The sequence below is a fragment of the Suricata suricatta genome, chromosome 5, assembly GCF_006229205.1.
Source record: "Suricata suricatta isolate VVHF042 chromosome 5, meerkat_22Aug2017_6uvM2_HiC, whole genome shotgun sequence".
Classification (NCBI taxonomy): Eukaryota; Metazoa; Chordata; class Mammalia; order Carnivora; family Herpestidae; genus Suricata; species Suricata suricatta.
The window spans coordinates 110,795,696-110,813,118 of NC_043704.1; the positions used below are offsets into that span (position 1 = coordinate 110,795,696).

The window sequence follows — 17,423 nt, forward strand, 5'->3', positions numbered from 1 at the left end:
ATGCAGGGAGAGGCTGTGTCAAAGGAATGAGAAATTAGCAGCCACTTCTCATTTCTTACTCAACCTAAAATGGAAGAACTTCTTTAAATCCAGAAAAAAATGAGACTCCTTTTCATTAGATTTATACAGGAAATTTTTGTTTTACACTAGGATATGAAATTACTCAAATACTTCTTAAAGTTGATTGTTTGATGGTGAGCACACATAAGCACAAGTGGGGGGTGGGGGGCAGAGAGAGAGGAAGAGAGAGAATTCCAAGTAGGCTCCACCCTCAGTGCTGAGTGCCATGTAGGGCTAGACCCCACAACCATGAGATCATGACCTGAGCTGAAATCGAGTCAGACTCTTAACAAATGAGCCACCCAGGTGCCCCAAAATTACTCAGATTTACAGCTTAATACTTAAGTCCTACTGCCAACAAAATTCTCAGATGGGTTTAAATCAGTGATCTTCAGATTTTACTGTTCATGAGCCTCACTTGGTAGGTTCATTAAAGTAAGTATAGTTAAGGGGTGCACCCAGAGTTTCAGATTCACTGGAGCTTAGTTGGTGCCCAAGAATGTGCATTTGTCACAACTTTCTAGGCGATGCTGAGCCACTGTTCTGCCCTTTGAAAATTGATTTTAATGATTATTTAATATATGCAGCGATAGACCCACTCAAAACTCAAAAGGAAGAAGTAACCAAGACATACGTTTAGGCACCAAGCCAAGTGGATCTACTGGAAACAAAGGGAAATTTCAGTTCAAATATTCTATGTGTGTTTGAGAGAGCATCAAAAGCATTTATATAAAGGTTACAATCAGAGATCCCTTAATTAAAAATATATTCCCCCAAACCAAAAGCTAGATTATAAAAAATTATATTTATATTCAAATTCTATTTAAGAAAAGCATGAAAGACACGTTATATAATAAGCCTGGCAATGGATATAACTGTTTTTCATTTTTAATGTAATTTTGGAATCTTCAAATTTATAATGAGAGGAAACTGTTTCACGTACAAAGACTTGATCAAACACAGATTTAAAATAATGACATTATTAACCAGGAAAAAAACAAGGAGCAAGAGACTTAACATCTGTAACAAGCACACATTTCAAGCTAATGTAATTACTTGTTAAAAGGCAATATATCACCGGGCTTGAGCACAGTATGTTTTCAGGTAAATAATGATCTGAAAGCAAGCTTGCAATCTTCTTCAGGAAGCGGACTTCGAAAAGCTTACTCTCAACATGGATTTATTGTATGCATGCGAAACAGCCAAAAGAACTCATAAACATCAAACTCTGTGGCAGGTTTCAGCAAAAAGCAGCAAGATTTTAAACTGTGTTTGAAAAGATGAATTCTTGCCCACTCTGCTCCACATTTCTCAGGGCAATAAAAGGAGAAGAACTAAAAACGGCCAGACGGAAATAGAGTGTCTGCACAGCTTTGAGTCCAGGGCACTGGAAGGTAATTTCTGATTGTGAAGTCCTCTCTTCCTCTCTCTCATTCTCTCTAGAATACTCAAGACTTTACTGATGAAAGCTCAGAAGATAGTTATAACAACGAAACTAAGACATTAAAAGGAAAATACCAGCTACTACTCCGCAGGGTGCATTAACTGCCAATTAATGGATACATTTAAATCCTCCTGAATCAACAAAGTCACCAGGTAATTTTATATCTGAAAGTATTTGAGAAATACAGGTGTTTACATGATGATGAATGTGTACATGTTTGTCAAGTTTTCATAAAATTGGAAACCTTAATAATTAATGTCAATGCCTGGACTTATGTGGAATAAAAATTAAAATACAAGCTGTATTAATGGTGTTAGGACAACCATTAACTTCTTAATTAAACATACACACACCACATGGAGATAAAGTACATAGAGTGTATTTTACCTGGAATGTAAAGTAAGATTTAAATATAGACACATGGAGGTAAAAATCTTACTCTCAAGAATACTCACTAAATAAGACACTGTCAATGCAATATTAGCATTCCCAGTGCATAATTTCCAAAAAAGTATCAGACAATGTACAAATAAGGGTAAATAGCAATAACAAAAAAGCTTAAAACCTATGATCTTATATCAATTTAGTACTGATTTTCGTTTGTTTTATTTTAAAGGTAAACAAGTGAGGAGGTGTTAAAAATTGAAGGCATAATTGTGACAATATGAAACTTTTACTTTCAATAATTAAACAATGAAAACTTAAATTTGTGGGAATTTAATCTTATTTTTAGTGGTCATATTTAAGTCTTTCTGATGGAATTTTTTTAATTTGGATATGTGCTTTTAATATCACCATGTCTCATATTTAGGAATCATATTCAAAGAAAATCAATTCCAATTGCCTATGATAAAAAAAATATTACAAATTTCATTTAAAATTTCAAACCTCAGGGGTGGCTCAGGTGGTTGAATGTCCAACTCTTGATTTCTGCTCAGGTCATAATCCCAGCTTCCTGGAATGTAGCCCCTCTATGGGCTGAGCATGGAGAATGGAATCTGCTTGAGATTCATTCTCTCTCTCTCCCTCCCTCCCCGCTTCTCCCCTGCTCACATTCTTGCTCTCTCTCAAGTAAAAACTACAAAAAATTTTTTCAAAACTTAGATTCCAGATAATGTATTCAAGCCAAGTGTTAGTTTCTGTTACAGCTGCCTGCTGTGGTATAATAATCTATGGAAGAAGGCAAGGACATGGCTTTAGTATTTTATTTTAGCTACCATTATATACTCTGTATACTTAGAAAGTATGTCCTGGCTGTTTCTGAAGAATACCGTTGATGACCACTTTATTTTTTTAAATATTTTTTGTATTGAATAATATTCAAGAAAATGTATGCAAAAATTCCAAATACACTGTGCAAAGTACGAAATGAGAAATATATGGGTTAAAATATTTGGAGCTACAGAATTAAGTCTATGAGGTGGATTTTTTAATGGATTACTCAGCAATATACAAGCAGAGGTAGCTTCAAATTATAAAGGAAAGTTTAATTTCTGGTTTAGTATTTAACAATAAATTACACATAAGTGATTTTATACAAATTTCTTTCCACTTTTAACTTTCAAATTCTAATAGCCAATTATCAGTCAAATCTTTTAGAACCCTTTAACGTTATCAGAGTAAATAAAGCCCTCCAGGAATAAGGATGGTGCTGGAAAAGTAGCTGTGAATAGAAACAGAAAAGCTACATGGCAGGGAAATGAAGCTGGAGAGGAATAAAGAACAATTCACAAGTTTCTCTTAGAGTTTCTGTATATACGTGCACAATTGTGAAAAATTAAAATGACCTTTAAGAGGCAAACATTTAGCAAATGAGAAATACAAAGTATCTATACCTTCAGGTAACAGACTTTAGACCATTTTATTTGCTAGAGATAGAGGCTTTACCATGATAAAGTATTCTGAGGTTCAATTTTCTGTGTTCTGACTATTGTAACAGGGATCGGAAAACTCAATTTTTAAATAAGGCTGTCCAAAAAAGTTACACAGAGATAAGACAAAATCAGTGGTATGGGACTGAAAATAACCATCCTTTCCTCCTCCCCTAGATAGCAAAGAAGAGACACAAGCCATGGACAACATCACCTCTGTGGCTGGAAATGGCAGCCTGTGCACCAGAGATTACAAAATCACCCAGGTCCTCTTCCCGCTCCTCTATACCGTCCTGTTTTTTGTTGGACTCATCACAAACAGCCTGGCAATGAGGATTTTCTTTCAAATCCGCAGTAAATCCAACTTTATTATTTTTCTTAAGAACACAGTCATTTCTGATCTTCTCATGATTCTGACTTTTCCATTCAAAATCCTCAGTGATACGAAGCTGGGAACAGGACCACTGAGAACCTTTGTATGCCAAGTAACCTCTGTCATATTTTATTTCACAATGTACATTAGTATTTCATTCCTGGGACTGATAACTATTGATCGCTACCAGAAAACCACCCGGCCATTTAAGACATCCAACCCCAACAATCTCTTGGGGGCTAAGATCCTCTCTGTTGTAATCTGGGCATTCATGTTCTTACTCTCTTTGCCCAACATGATTCTGACCAACAGGAGGCCAAGAGAAAAGAATGTAAAGAAATGCTCGTTCTTCAAATCGGAGTTTGGTCTGGTCTGGCACGAAATAGTCAATTACATCTGTCAAGTCATTTTCTGGATTAATTTCTTAATTGTCATTGTATGTTACACCCTTATTACAAAAGAACTGTACAGGTCATATGTCAGAACAAGGGGCGTGGGCAAAGTCCCTAAGAAAAAGGTAAACATCAAAGTTTTCATTATCATTGCTGTGTTTTTTATTTGTTTTGTTCCTTTCCATTTTGCCCGCATTCCCTATACCCTGAGCCAGACGAGGGATGTCTTCGACTGCTCTGCTGAAAATACTCTGTTCTATGTTAAAGAGAGCACCCTTTGGTTAACTTCCTTAAATGCATGCCTGGATCCATTCATTTACTTTTTCCTTTGCAAGTCCTTCAAAAACTCCTTAACGAGCATGCTGAAGTGTCCCATTTCTGCAACATCTTCATCTCAAGCAAAAAGGAAAAAAGAACAGGACCCAAGTGAAGAGACTCCAATGTAAACCAGCTGAGGTAATAAGTCAATCTATTAGTAGTTTAAACACCCAAAAGGAACACTGCGTAAAAATACGACTAAACAGTAAGCTGAGTCAGTAAACAATGGCTCTTTAAACAAGTAGTAGAAAACTACAGAAGTAATTTTCATTTACTTTTCTAGTATGAAAAGCGATCTTAAAATACAGAGAAAGAAACCTAACATATAGATAAGTGTAGCAAAACTAACAAACTAATCACGACGGTGAGAAGCTGAACTACACAGAACTCATGATTTGTAGAGTTTTGGCAAAATGGGAAACCATATTATACTGACCGTAATTTTTTAAGTATGTTACTGAACATAATATTATTATTAAGTTATACTCAACTGACACAGAATGATAAATCTGATCAAAATCTTCTCACGAAAAATTATACTAAGACGTACATATATCCAAGACCCTAACCAAAGCTCAGCTACTGGGATACTCATTATAAAGACCTAAGTGGGACACACAAAGAATAGTAACTACTAACTTCTAATTATTAGCAAAAAACCTAAGGAAATTTAAAATAATTGAAATGGTAATTGGACTGATTTTTAATTTTCATTAAGAAAGAACAGGTTTAAAAATACCTTTCCAATAAAAGGAGCAGAAATAGCAAAGTTATTAAAATGGTTACTTTTATGACATTCTAATACCAAAAAATCCTGAGGTTTTTCCTTAATACTGGAGAACCAGTTTTATTAATATTTTGACAACTTTAATAAGTACAGTGCCATCACTGCCACTTACTTTTATTAACTAGCTTCTAGAAATGTAAGTGCTACTTGATTTAATGAATATTTCCTTCAGTGAGAAAATTAAATTTAATTCTGTGGTTGCAAAGCATAACTATTAACAGAAAATGTTAATGTTAAAATGTTTGTAATTACTGGTTTGTCATTTGTGTGTAAAACAAAAAAATGTACATTAAATTCTAAATCACATTTTGTTTGTTCCAGTGTTTAAAGACATCAGATACCATGACTCACCTCGTACATACTTCTACATCAAACATCAAGTCCACTTAATAAACACTAACTACCAACACTATTTTATGAGATGTTATTGGGCAGACTCTACTGAAGGTGACCTATCACATGAATTAGTCCAAAAGTAAATGAAATAATAGATCAGACTGATAATGTACAGACTGTACATAAGCCACAGTCATTACTTCTTTAAATTTTTTTAAATGCTATTTATTTTTGAGAGAGAGAGAGAAAGAGAAAGAGAGAGAGAGGGAGGGAGGGAGGGAGGGGGAGGGAGGGAGAGAGAGAGAGAGAGAGATAGTGCAAGCTGGGGAAAGGCAGTGAGGAAAAGAGGGAGACACAGAATCTGAAACAGGCTCCAGGCTCTGAGCTGTCAGCACAGAGCCCAATGCGGGGCTCGAACCCATGAACTGTGAGATCATACCCTGAGCCAAAGTCGGATGCTCAACTGACCAAGCCACCCAGGCGTCCTTTCACCGTCATTATTTTTAGCTTAACCAAAATATTTAACACAGTTGGAAGCTAACATCATTTAGCTCAATTCTTTATGATACTCAGGGATGATTCTCAAACATAAGGCATGGATACCAATATAAAATATGATGAGAGAGGAAATAAAAAGAGTGAGTTGCAATGTAAGGAAGGTCACTGAACTTCAGTAGTCATCAGTTTTATCTACATCCTCCACAAGTTCTGCTGAGCTACATTTCAGTATTGAAATCACTTAGCTTTCTGAATGATATCTACTCTCAAGCGGCTGCTTGTACTCACCTGGCACTGGTATCCACAAACAATGGATGAGAGTGGAGATGCACCAAGAGCAGATGCCTATTCAACATACTGCTGGTCAACATTCCTGCCACACAGGCTAAAAGAATTCGTGTGAAAATCACATGCATAAGGGAGCACATTCTGTATGAACAGCAGGAGAGCTGAGCTGCAAGGAGACTGGAGATCAATTAAGCTCATCTTCTCATTTTGTATTTAGGAAAACTGGAAGGCAGATCCACCGTCCAGGTCAGGGGGTGGAGAGTGGGTTAAACCTGATGCCATGGTACCATGACCCCATGAGCTGCTGGGAATAAGTAGAGTGGCCAAAGACATTCCCAAATAAACTTTCCCTTTGGATTAAATTGATTCTCAGAAATGACATTTTTGACAAGAGAGAGAAAACAGAAACACAAGTGGTATTATAAAATAACTGTAAAGTATTTGGAATTACTTACGTTTTTATATATAATATGACAATTTCACATTAAACTCTAAGTCACATTTTGCTAGGGTACCTGGGTGGGTCAGTCGGTTGAGCGTCCAACTTTGGCTCAGATCATGATCTTGTAACTCGTGGGTTTGAGCCCTGAGTTGGGCTCTGTGCCGACAGCTCAGAGCCTGGAGCCTGCTTTGGATTCTGTGTCTCCCTCTCTCTTTGACCTTCCCCTGCTCACGGGCTGTCTGTCTGTCTCTCTCTCTCTCTCTCATAAATAAATAAAACATTAAAAAAAATTTTTAAGTCACATTTTGTTAAGAATTCCTTATTCAAAATCATAGATTGCATATACCCCGGCATCAAACATCCAATTGAATCCCTTCAAGACAGAGATCCGTATTACAGAATACTCTGATACACAGGACAGGTCACTATTTTTACATGTCACTAGAGATTTTAATATACATAATACATCCCAAATTTTACAGTAACTTTAAAACCAAAAAAAAGTAAAGATAAATTTTGTAGTCCCTGGTCCAGAAGGTGAAAAGTATAGAAGATGAGACAAGCAAACTGTAGTCTTACTCACAGACTTAGTAGCTAATAAATCCTGGTCAGTGTTAGTTTCCTGCAGTGGGTTTTATAGAAAGAATCTCAAGCAGGTGTGGCAAACTTTAGTCTGCAAGCCAAACCCACCTCCTGAGACCTAAGAATGTTTTCTACATTTTCAAATTTCAACAGGGAGAAAAAAAAAAAAAAGGATAAAATCTCATGCTGTATTAAAGCTATACGAAATTCAAGATTCAGTGCCATAGTCAGGTTTATTAGAACACAGCCACTCACTCAGGTTTTATCCACGGCTGCTTTCCTGCTACAATAGGGTCAAATTATTATGATGAAGACTGCGTGGATATAAAACCTAAACATTAGTACGTGGCTCTTTAGAAAAGAATGATTGCTCTCTACTATCAGTGCAGAGCCCAGAGCCCCTTGGGTTCCTCTGTCCTCTGCCCCACTCTCTACTCCTTCCCAATTCACGTGTACACTCACATAATCTCTCTCTCTCGCAAGTGACCTTTAATAAAAAATATCTATAAAAAAGGGAGAAATGAAGATTGACGATCCCTGGACTAAAACTCTAATAACAGGGAGAAAATACACAGAAAAAAAAGAACCCTCTATCCGTGTGTCTACCTGTTTCATTTCTAGGAAACTTACTACTATATTGGATCAATTGAATGAAAATGTATGAACATATGTATCCTAAAGTACTGTTTTTAATAGAGAAAATTTTTGAGGAAAAAACAAAACCTATCAGTAAATGCCTTAACTAAACTGTGATAACTTTATAGTGTAACTTACAAAAAAAAAAGTAGTTATGGGCGTGTGAGTGGTTCAGTGAGTTAAGCATCTGACTCTTGACTACTGCTCAGGTCGACATCTCATAGTTAATGAGATAGAGCCCCGCATCAGGCTCCCACAGAAAGCAGGAGTTTGCTTGGGATTCCCTCTTCTCTGCCTCTCTCCCTCTCTCTCAAAATAAACTTTATAAAAAAATAGGTAAATCAGGGCACATAAGTGGCTCAATCAGTTAAGACTCTCACTCTTGATTTCAGCTCAGGTGTTGATCCCAGGGTCTTGGGATCTAGCCCCACCTTCAGGCTCCATGCTGACAGCACAGAGCCTGCTTGAGATTCTATCTCTCCCACCCTCCCTCCTTCTCTCTCTCTCTCTCTGCCCCTCCCCAGTTCATGCATGCACATGCGCGCGCTCGCTCTCTCTCTCTCTCTCTCTCTCTCTCTCAAAATAAACAAACATTAAAAAAATTAGGTAAATCTTCATGTAATATCATAAAAGGAAACAAAGGTCTGATATGTCAATAAATGGAAATATATGTTTCCACACACAATGGTATGTACATGCAAGGGGGAAAACTCACGTTCCACTATACACATGACTATATTTGAACTCTTCAAACTTGCTTTCCTTTAATAATAAAAGTATGAAACTAGATATGAATATGTGCCAGGTAATATGTATTTATCACTTGTTTCCAGTCATAGGTAGAGGTTTTCTATACTGAGTATCTACTTATAAACACTTCTGGTTTTAATGTTAAACTACATAACTTATTTTAAATTATTATTTCCACATTCAGTTACCCCAGTGTGGAATTTTTTAAACAATTTTCTAAAATCGAGAACTTACCATCCTAGGATCTGATGGGAACTACAGGATCTTGTGAAGTTCCCATTTTGACGTTCATTCCAAACGAAAACAAATACTTCCTCATCTTTTCAGATGATATATGTTACTGCTTAACCACATCAACAAAAACCTTTAGACTATTAATTCCGATCCAAAGGAGAATCCCAAAAGAGACACCAGATGGAAAACATAGTTTAGTCCCATTGGGCAGGCTTCTAATTTCTATGACCTTTAATTATATCTTCTTCAATTCTTTTGCTGATCATATCACATGGAACCCATTTATGTTTTCAGCCACATACCTCACCGTAAGGAAAAAAGTTTCACATCCATTAAATATTGAGTTGATTCTTACTCTTCACTCATCAATCAGTAATACCTGGCTCAAGAACTCTACAATCTAGTAACAATACCAGTTCACCCAATCTGTGATTTTTGACAGTTGTGGGAGAACGAGGTACATTCTGAGTATGGCCTCTGAGCCAGACTATGTGAGTTTGAAGAGAGCTTAGGTTGTAGGATTTTGGCCAAACCGCTTAACTGCCGTGACTCAATTTTCCTATCTGTAGAATGGAATCAATCTCTGAGGATTTCTCTAAGAATTAAATAATTTTCTAAGAATGAAATTTATTGGTCTAGAGTATACTCCCCAGTGGCCTGATAAGATTTTAAATTCAGTGTATTCCCATTTTGACAAGCTTCTTATTTCTGGGACCTACACTTCATCCTTGATTTTTTCCACCTGTCTTTTCTGACCTATCACCAAGGATATACAAGGTATTCTACTTTCAGCTTCACCTGCCACCTGACCTCCATTATTCTATACACTTGGGGATCTTCACTCATTTCATTTCCTTAACATTCCAACAAAGCAAATACTATTATTTATTTTAATTATTTTCACTGTAAAGAGGAGACAACGGTTTCATAGAGAACATAAGATATCTTGCCCAAAGTCACAAGAAAAGTAAAGCAATAAGAAATTGAAACCAGGCTCCTGAGATAGTGCTCCTATCTGCTGGGCAGTCTCTCAGTCAGGTCATCAAGGTCAAAGACACACATCCCTGCCCCGGGGCACCAGCACTAGGGTGAATCAAGGGAAATTCAAGGAAATCATACTAAGAACTTGGACATACTGGAATGTGTGATCTTTTGGGATATTTAGTAACATTCTGAAACCTGCCACATTTAAAAGAATACACTTCCATAACTCTAGAAACGGGCACCGTTAGTTAAGTTAGTTCCTCTTTTCAGAGTTTCCCACACTTCAACATTTTGAAAGTTGAGCAAAGTGTGATTTCCAGTTTTGAAATTATGAAATAATCTTGTACAGCATTTCCCTGTTTAAACTGAAACTATTCCAAACCTCCATCTAGATAATGGTTTTGGAGATTTCAGGAAGCATACAATTATGTAGGTCGCATCCGTCTACTTAAAAAAGCAAAAATAGCTGGTTATGTTTCTTCTCTTAAAGTAAACAGCAAAAAGATGTATAGTTAAATTATGTTCTATCACAGAAATGAAATCCAGAATCTGTTTTTCCACGAAAAAATTTATCTGAGGCAAACATGTTTTAAACTGTGCCATAATTCGGCAGTTCCAACAAAATGACCTGGCATCCTACTGCCTCATATTTTAAAATGTCCAGTGGGACATGAAGATCTTTTTCTTCGAATCCCAAACTAAGTCAATCCCAAAATTCTTGTTCCACTTAACACCAACCACAGTCTAGTCCAACTCTGTGGTTAAATGTATAGGAGACACTATGAAGTGAAACTCACCATGGAGAACTCCACATTCCCCTCATGAGGTCCCCCAATTTCCTCTTTCCCTTTACCTATCTGGCAGGGAAACGCGTCTATTCATGGACAACAATGGTCTCTAAACAGAGCGGCAATTACACCCTTTCAAACCTGAAGACATTTAAAAGATAAATTTCAAAGACGTTGGCCCAAGGATGAGAAGAGTCTTCGACACTTTGAATCCATTAAACACCAAACCTGACTTCTAAGGAGTGAAAGAGTATACCTCCACTTAAATCTGCACTTCACTCACCAAGGCAGTAAGGGGTGAACATTTTTTAGTGCTTCTTCTACACCCAGCATAATTCTAGAATACTCGTTTTGTCTTCTCAACAACATATGAAGTATATAGTATAATTAAATTTATTATGCAAATGAGGAAACTGAAGCAGAGAGCTATGAAATCATTTGTCTATGATCAATTACTCAGTATTTGCTGGATCTGGGATTCTAACCTCCCCCAACCCCCGCAAATCTGGGTCTAATAGCCCTGTACTCTTAGAAAATAAGTCACTCTACCTCTCTGAGATGGAAAGACCAAAAAACTAAGGTATGTATAAAATTACACAGGCCAGCCAAGGGAACACAAATTCCTGGAAAAAAGCAGTCTACAAGCATGCAGATAATGACTCCAATTTTATTAAGGTCAACTCTTACTCCCCTATGTGGTTGTAATTTGGGGCTAATTTATTTTTCTGCCACTTATTATAAACAAGAGGTACTCAAAAATTTTCTGACTATGTAGACAGAAAAGAGAAGCTGCCAGAAAGTTGAGATGAGAAAATATAAAGAGAAACGCCTCTAAACTAATTCACTCAAGTTACAGTAGATTAACATCATCTAAGTTTGAAATAAAAGAGCTTTCTTATTAGATAATCTGCCAACTCTTGAATATGAAGAGGTTTTAATTGATTACACTACACACGTGAAAATGAGGAAGGAAACCCAGCCTAAGAAAGCAGAACAACACTTGCTTCACATGCTCCTCATGGACTGAACAGACGGCTGCCTCAATCAGAAGACAGTGAGCGCAGTGTCCTCCCAAACAAAGGTGAATTTCAACTTTTCTTATGGGCAGGATTGCTTATGAAAGAAACAATATATGGGGCTGGGGGGCAGGGGTACACGCTTTACAGTAAACTTTCTAGGAATCATAGATTGGGAGCATAAGGAACAATATAATGTACAGCAATCTGACATGAATCTTTACTTCTTAAATGGGTCTGTTTCATTGCCACGTCCAAAGTAGCACTTGTTAAGGAGGTAGAAGCTGTTATTTGGATTTCATAAGGGTGTAGGAGTAATGGTACTGTTACAAGGAACAAGAATGTAGTATACACAGTCTCAAAAACTTGTAGCCAAAAACAACACGTGCCTTTTCAACTCATCTGCGGACTGTGCTGAATAAATATAAGGTGGTAATATGCTCTACATCTAAAGCCTGTTTTAAAATTATGAAATGCTCCTTACTTTATTTTGTGTGTGTGTTGATTTGTAACAGCTGACATTGGACACCATGAACTCCACAGTGATAAAGGGCATCAATGGGTCTGAGCGGTGCCCCAGGGACACGCGGATAGCACAGCTGGTGTTCCCGGTCATCTACACCATCATCTTCTTCACGGGCATCCTGCTCAACACCTTGGCCCTGTGGGTGTTCACTCACATCCCCAGCTCCTCCACCTTTATTGTTTATCTCAAAAATACTGTGGTGGCTGACTTGATTATGACGTTCATGCTTCCATTTAAAATCCTCTCTGACTCACACCTCGGACCCTGGCAACTCAGGGCTTTTGTGTGTCGTTTCTCTGCGGTCATCTTTTACGAGGCCATGTATGTGGGCATCCTACTGTTAGGCTTCATAGCCTTCGATAGATTCCTGAAGATCATCAGGCCCTTTGGAAAATTTTTTGTACAAAAACCTACTTTTGCGAAAATGATCTCGACCTTCATCTGGCTCTTTTTATTCTTCATCTCTCTGCCGAATATAATATTGAGCAACAGGGAAGCAACACCATCAACTGTGAAAAAGTGTGCCTCCTTAAAGGGTCCAATGGGGCTGAAATGGCATCAAGTGGTGAACTACATATGCCAGGTCATTTTCTGGACTGTGTTTGTCCTGATGCTTCTGTTTTATGTGGTGATTGCAAAAAAAGTATACGACTCTTACAGAAAGGCCAGAAGTAAGGACAGCAAACACAACACAAAGCTGGAAGGTAAAGTGTTTGTTGTTGTGGCTGTATTCTTTGTGTGTTTTGCTCCATTTCATTTTGCCAGAGTTCCATACACTCAGAGTCAAACCAACAGTAAGACTGACTGCAGGTTGCAAAATCAACTGTACATAGCTAAAGAAACAACCCTCTTTTTGGCAGCAATTAACATTTGCATGGATCCCATAATATACATATTCCTATGTAGGAAATTCACAGAAAGGCTATCGTGTATGAGAGGGAGGAAGATCACATCCTCAACCCAAGAAACTCGTACTATTCAGACAGACAATATAACTCTAGGCTGATAATGTTATATAGGTTACCTAATATTCAATCGGCAAGATTTCAAAGACAATTTGGAAATCAAGTTTAAGCAAGGAAAAAAGGATGAAGCAACTGCTTTCTTTATCCTGGTGTACACAAAGGAATCTATAAATTGTAACTGCACATAGATCAATTCATAAGCAAAGTGAAGCATCAGAGAAATGCGACAGAAAGCAAGTGGCCACTAGAGGTCATCTTTATGAGAAAACTCACTCACATTTTGGAAAGGATACGGATAAACTTGTATTACTAAAAACCTCCTTCCAAAACATCTTCTCACATTCTCTGACACACAAAATTCAAACACCACCACTGCTTCTAGATCCCACAAGTGTTGATACTTGTTGATTTAAAAACCAAACAAAAAAAACTTGAAAGTCCTTTGATGAAAGATAAGCTAATGGAATGAAACATCAGGGGAATTGAAGTAGCTCTGAAAACCCTGAGAAAGCCTAGATGAAAGAGGGTTCTCTTTTTTTGTCAAGAGTCTCTCCCAGTATAAAGAGTACTGATATTGCAGCGTTCCATAGGAAGCATTAGACCATTATTAAGCCACATAAAATATTGTGCTGTTGTATGTTGCATTCATCTTACATGTGTATAATTTAAGAGCAAGAATACTGTACTGATTGATATTGTTTGGAATTCTCCCTCTTCCCAGCAAATACTCTAATGGTGGGTGAATATGCCACCTACAGCCTCTATTCTCCTGTCTCACACCTCTGGTTCAAATTATCTCCTTCACTCACAGTTTGGTTATGCACTAGGGCTTTCATTGCAGATTTCCCTTTGCTAGTTATCTGTATTCATGACTGTGTCCCCAAAAGATGGTCAGGATTCATTAAGAAAGACATGTTTTGAGGACAGAAAACATGTCATGCTTTCTTAGTATTTCCCAAATTATTCCCTGCAGACCGTGAATTACAAATGTTTTAACTACAGGGGCACCTAGGCGGCTCAGGTGGTTAAGGGTCTGGCTTCATCTCAGGTCATGATCTTACAGTTCATGGGTTCGAGCCCCACATCGGGCTCTGTACTGACAGCTCAGAGCCTGGAGCCTGCTTCAGATTCTGTGTCTCCTTCGCTCTCAGCTCGTGCGCTCTCTCTCAAAAAGAAATGAACATTTTTTTAAAAATTAAAAAAAGAAACAAATGTCTTAAATAGAGTATGCCATCATTGTGCCATTCTTGGCACATATATATATGGAACTGCTGACCCACAATGAATAGCATCCATATTGGGAAGTTTTTCTAAGGATGATAATCTATTACTATTATTCACCCACACATTTCCTCCAAATCCTTTTGTGGTTGAAGAAACTAAACTGTGGTTATCTAAAATTGTGGACGCGGATTTGTACCTTCTAGAGAAAATGCACAAAGGCGTACTCATGCCCTGTACAGGGGCTTTTGGCTCCAACATAACCACCATAAGGTTAAACCCAGGCCTCTTACCATGCTGCAAAAGACCCTAAAGTCCCTGGAACTTGTCCATGTCTCTGGCCTTATTAATCCCTGAAACCTTACACTTGTATCTTACACACATTTGTAACTCACAGAACATACCTTGTTCTATTTAGCCCCTGTGCTACAGCACATGTGAATTTTCCTCTGATTCACCAGGAAAACTCTTACCTGTCCTTGAAACCGAAGATGCCATCTCTTGGTCCATGAAATCTAATCTGGCTGAACTCGCACCACCATCTCAAACCCAATCACCCCCTCACGTGTATGCTGTCAAACTCAATTACTGTACGGATCACAGTGCTTTGTAATGACTTTCCCACACATGTACCTACTCTTTTAATAATCTATGTATACTTTTGAGAGCAGAGATTGTGTCCTATTGTGCAGTCAATAAATATTTGATAAGTAACCCAAACTGGTTTTATTTTTACATACTACAAGAGGAAGACAATTCTCAGTATTTTCATTTTCAAAAGATGATACAAATCTACTGAATACGTAAGCTCTTCTTCGTTGCCCTGCTATATAGCATGAAAACAAGTGCCTAGGAAGTAGGATGTTCTTGGGTTCACTAGTAAATGAGCATGAAGGAAGCAGGATTACTAAACGGTACATGCATAGCTTTGGGACTAATGTCTATCAACATTTCAGTTTTAAAGATACAGACAAACTGCTTTAACTATGTGCTGTTGGCGTTGGTTAACTGTAGCATATTACAATCTTTAAATGTATTAGAAAATATTCTTACTGTATTATTTTCATTCTCTCAAATAAAATAATTAAATCATGATAACTTAGAGTCACTAAATCTACATTGCCTTTGCTGAGTACATTACACAATCACATGGCAACTCTCATAATGTGTGATAAGTAACTGCATCTTGAGAAGACATACAATTTTTAGAAAGATCTTTCAAGGTAAAAATTCAAAATTATGTCTCCCCTAAATACAAATATTTAATTCTACTAGAATAGCATTATAGTCAAAAGTTGAGTACCTGATGTGCAGAATGAAATAATCTATGAAGAACTTGGAAGACGAGCATATTAGAGCCACCTTTAAAATCACACTCACAGGGGCACCTGGGTGGCTCAGTTGATTAAGCATCTAACTTCAACTCAGGTCATGACCTCATGATTTGTAGGTTTGAGCCCCACATCAGACTCTGCACTGACAGCTCATAGCGTGAAGCCTTTTGAGGATTCTGTGTCTCCCTCTCTCTGTGCCTCTTCCTGCCTTGCCCTCTCTCTGTCTTAAAAATAAACATTAAAAAAAAAAAACACGGAAAATGCAAAGCAAATATGTGAAAAGAAATTCCCAAACTAGCCATCACAATACTAAATACTAGAATACTTACAGAATGACATGCTATACCATAGCCATTAATGACAGAAGAAAGAGAGCAAAATGAAAAAAATAATGTTAGCTTTAACACAATATGTGAGCCCAGATCACAAATAAGGGCTTTTTTAGAAAGATACATGTAACTACTTTAACTGGACAGTTAAGTAATATGAATATAGAACTCATGTGTTACATAATTAGTTCTTAAAGTTCAGCAGGTATCAAAGCCAGCCAAGGGGATTCTTAATACAGATTGCTAGGCGCACCCCCAGAGTTTCTGACCCAGTGGGTCTGGGGTGAGGCCTGAGAATAAGTTTCTGGTGGACACTGATGCTGTTGGTCTGGAGCACACATTATGAACTACTGCGCTAAATGTCCCTTGGGGTTCATGAGGCCTTAAAGTCTGATTCACAGCACAGCCCTCTTGGACATGAACGCACAGGAGTGGTATCTGTCAACAGGAGACCGACAACACTGGTATTGAGAGAGCAGATATAAGGTGAAAGGCAACAGGGAAGACATGGCTACCCTGAAAAGTTCATGCCCAACGTATGGTTACAGAGGCCGCCACTACTCCGTGGCAACTGTTGGCACAGGCTGAACTGGAGGCCCAGGGTAGCAAGAGCAGAAGAACGGATGTCAGTCGCAACAAAAGCAGCAGACAGTACTATTAACTATGTATGAGGCAAGAGCTATCAATAGATTGTCCCATTTAATAATCCCAGCAAGTCTATAAAGTGAGATGGTTATCTTCGTTTTAAAAATAAAGAAGTTGAGAAACAGAAAAGTTAAGCAACTCCTATGGGGGTCACATAGCTTATACGTAGCAGAAGCACGACTGTAATTCAGACTCTTGCTTCTGGGCCCATAGTCTTAACCACTGTATTTCCCACCTCAGATGGTCTAATGTTCTCAAGAGAAATAATAAACGCAGCCTCCTACATTTCCTGCCCTTTTCAAAACTTCCGTAGCCACCTCCACACTCCCTGATCCCGTAAAAACAATACATTCATGTGTGGGCCTAACTAGCCCAGATTTTGCCAGGTAATTAGCCGTGACCCAGAACTGAACAAGAGCCTCCCAGGACCTTGCACAGGCAGGCTGCAGTCATTACTGAGGGCTTGCTGGGTGCCCGGCGCCATGCTCTGGGCTTTACAAGGATCATCACCTTCCCGACTTCAGCCCGATGAGATACATATCACAGGGTTTCCTGCTGAGACTGAGATAAAAAGAAAGTTGAGACACAAAGCAGAAAGACACCT

The 17,423-nt window shown here is 38.0% G+C and overlaps 3 protein-coding genes across 4 annotated transcripts in view; 2 read left to right on the forward strand and 1 right to left on the reverse strand.

The window, feature by feature from the left end:
• Nucleotides 1-5,551, forward strand: part of P2RY12 (purinergic receptor P2Y12) — a 41,380-nt gene extending 35,829 nt beyond the window's left edge. For both annotated transcript variants that reach the window (XM_029940044.1, XM_029940045.1), the window contains 2 exons: nt 1,504-1,656; nt 3,553-5,551. In XM_029940044.1, the coding sequence (XP_029795904.1) occupies nt 3,576-4,586 (1,011 nt within the window). In that variant the 5' untranslated portion in view covers nt 1,504-1,656; nt 3,553-3,575 and the 3' untranslated portion in view covers nt 4,587-5,551. The remainder of the gene's footprint in view (nt 1-1,503; nt 1,657-3,552) is intronic.
• MED12L (mediator complex subunit 12L) overlaps nt 1-17,423 on the reverse strand; it is a 320,540-nt gene that overhangs the window by 83,975 nt on the left and 219,142 nt on the right. The window lies entirely within an intron of this gene.
• Nucleotides 11,745-14,363, forward strand: P2RY13 (purinergic receptor P2Y13). The gene is given in 2 exon segments (XM_029940034.1): nt 11,745-11,864; nt 12,315-14,363. Coding segments are annotated over 2 exon segments (1,137 nt in total). The 3' UTR covers nt 13,332-14,363.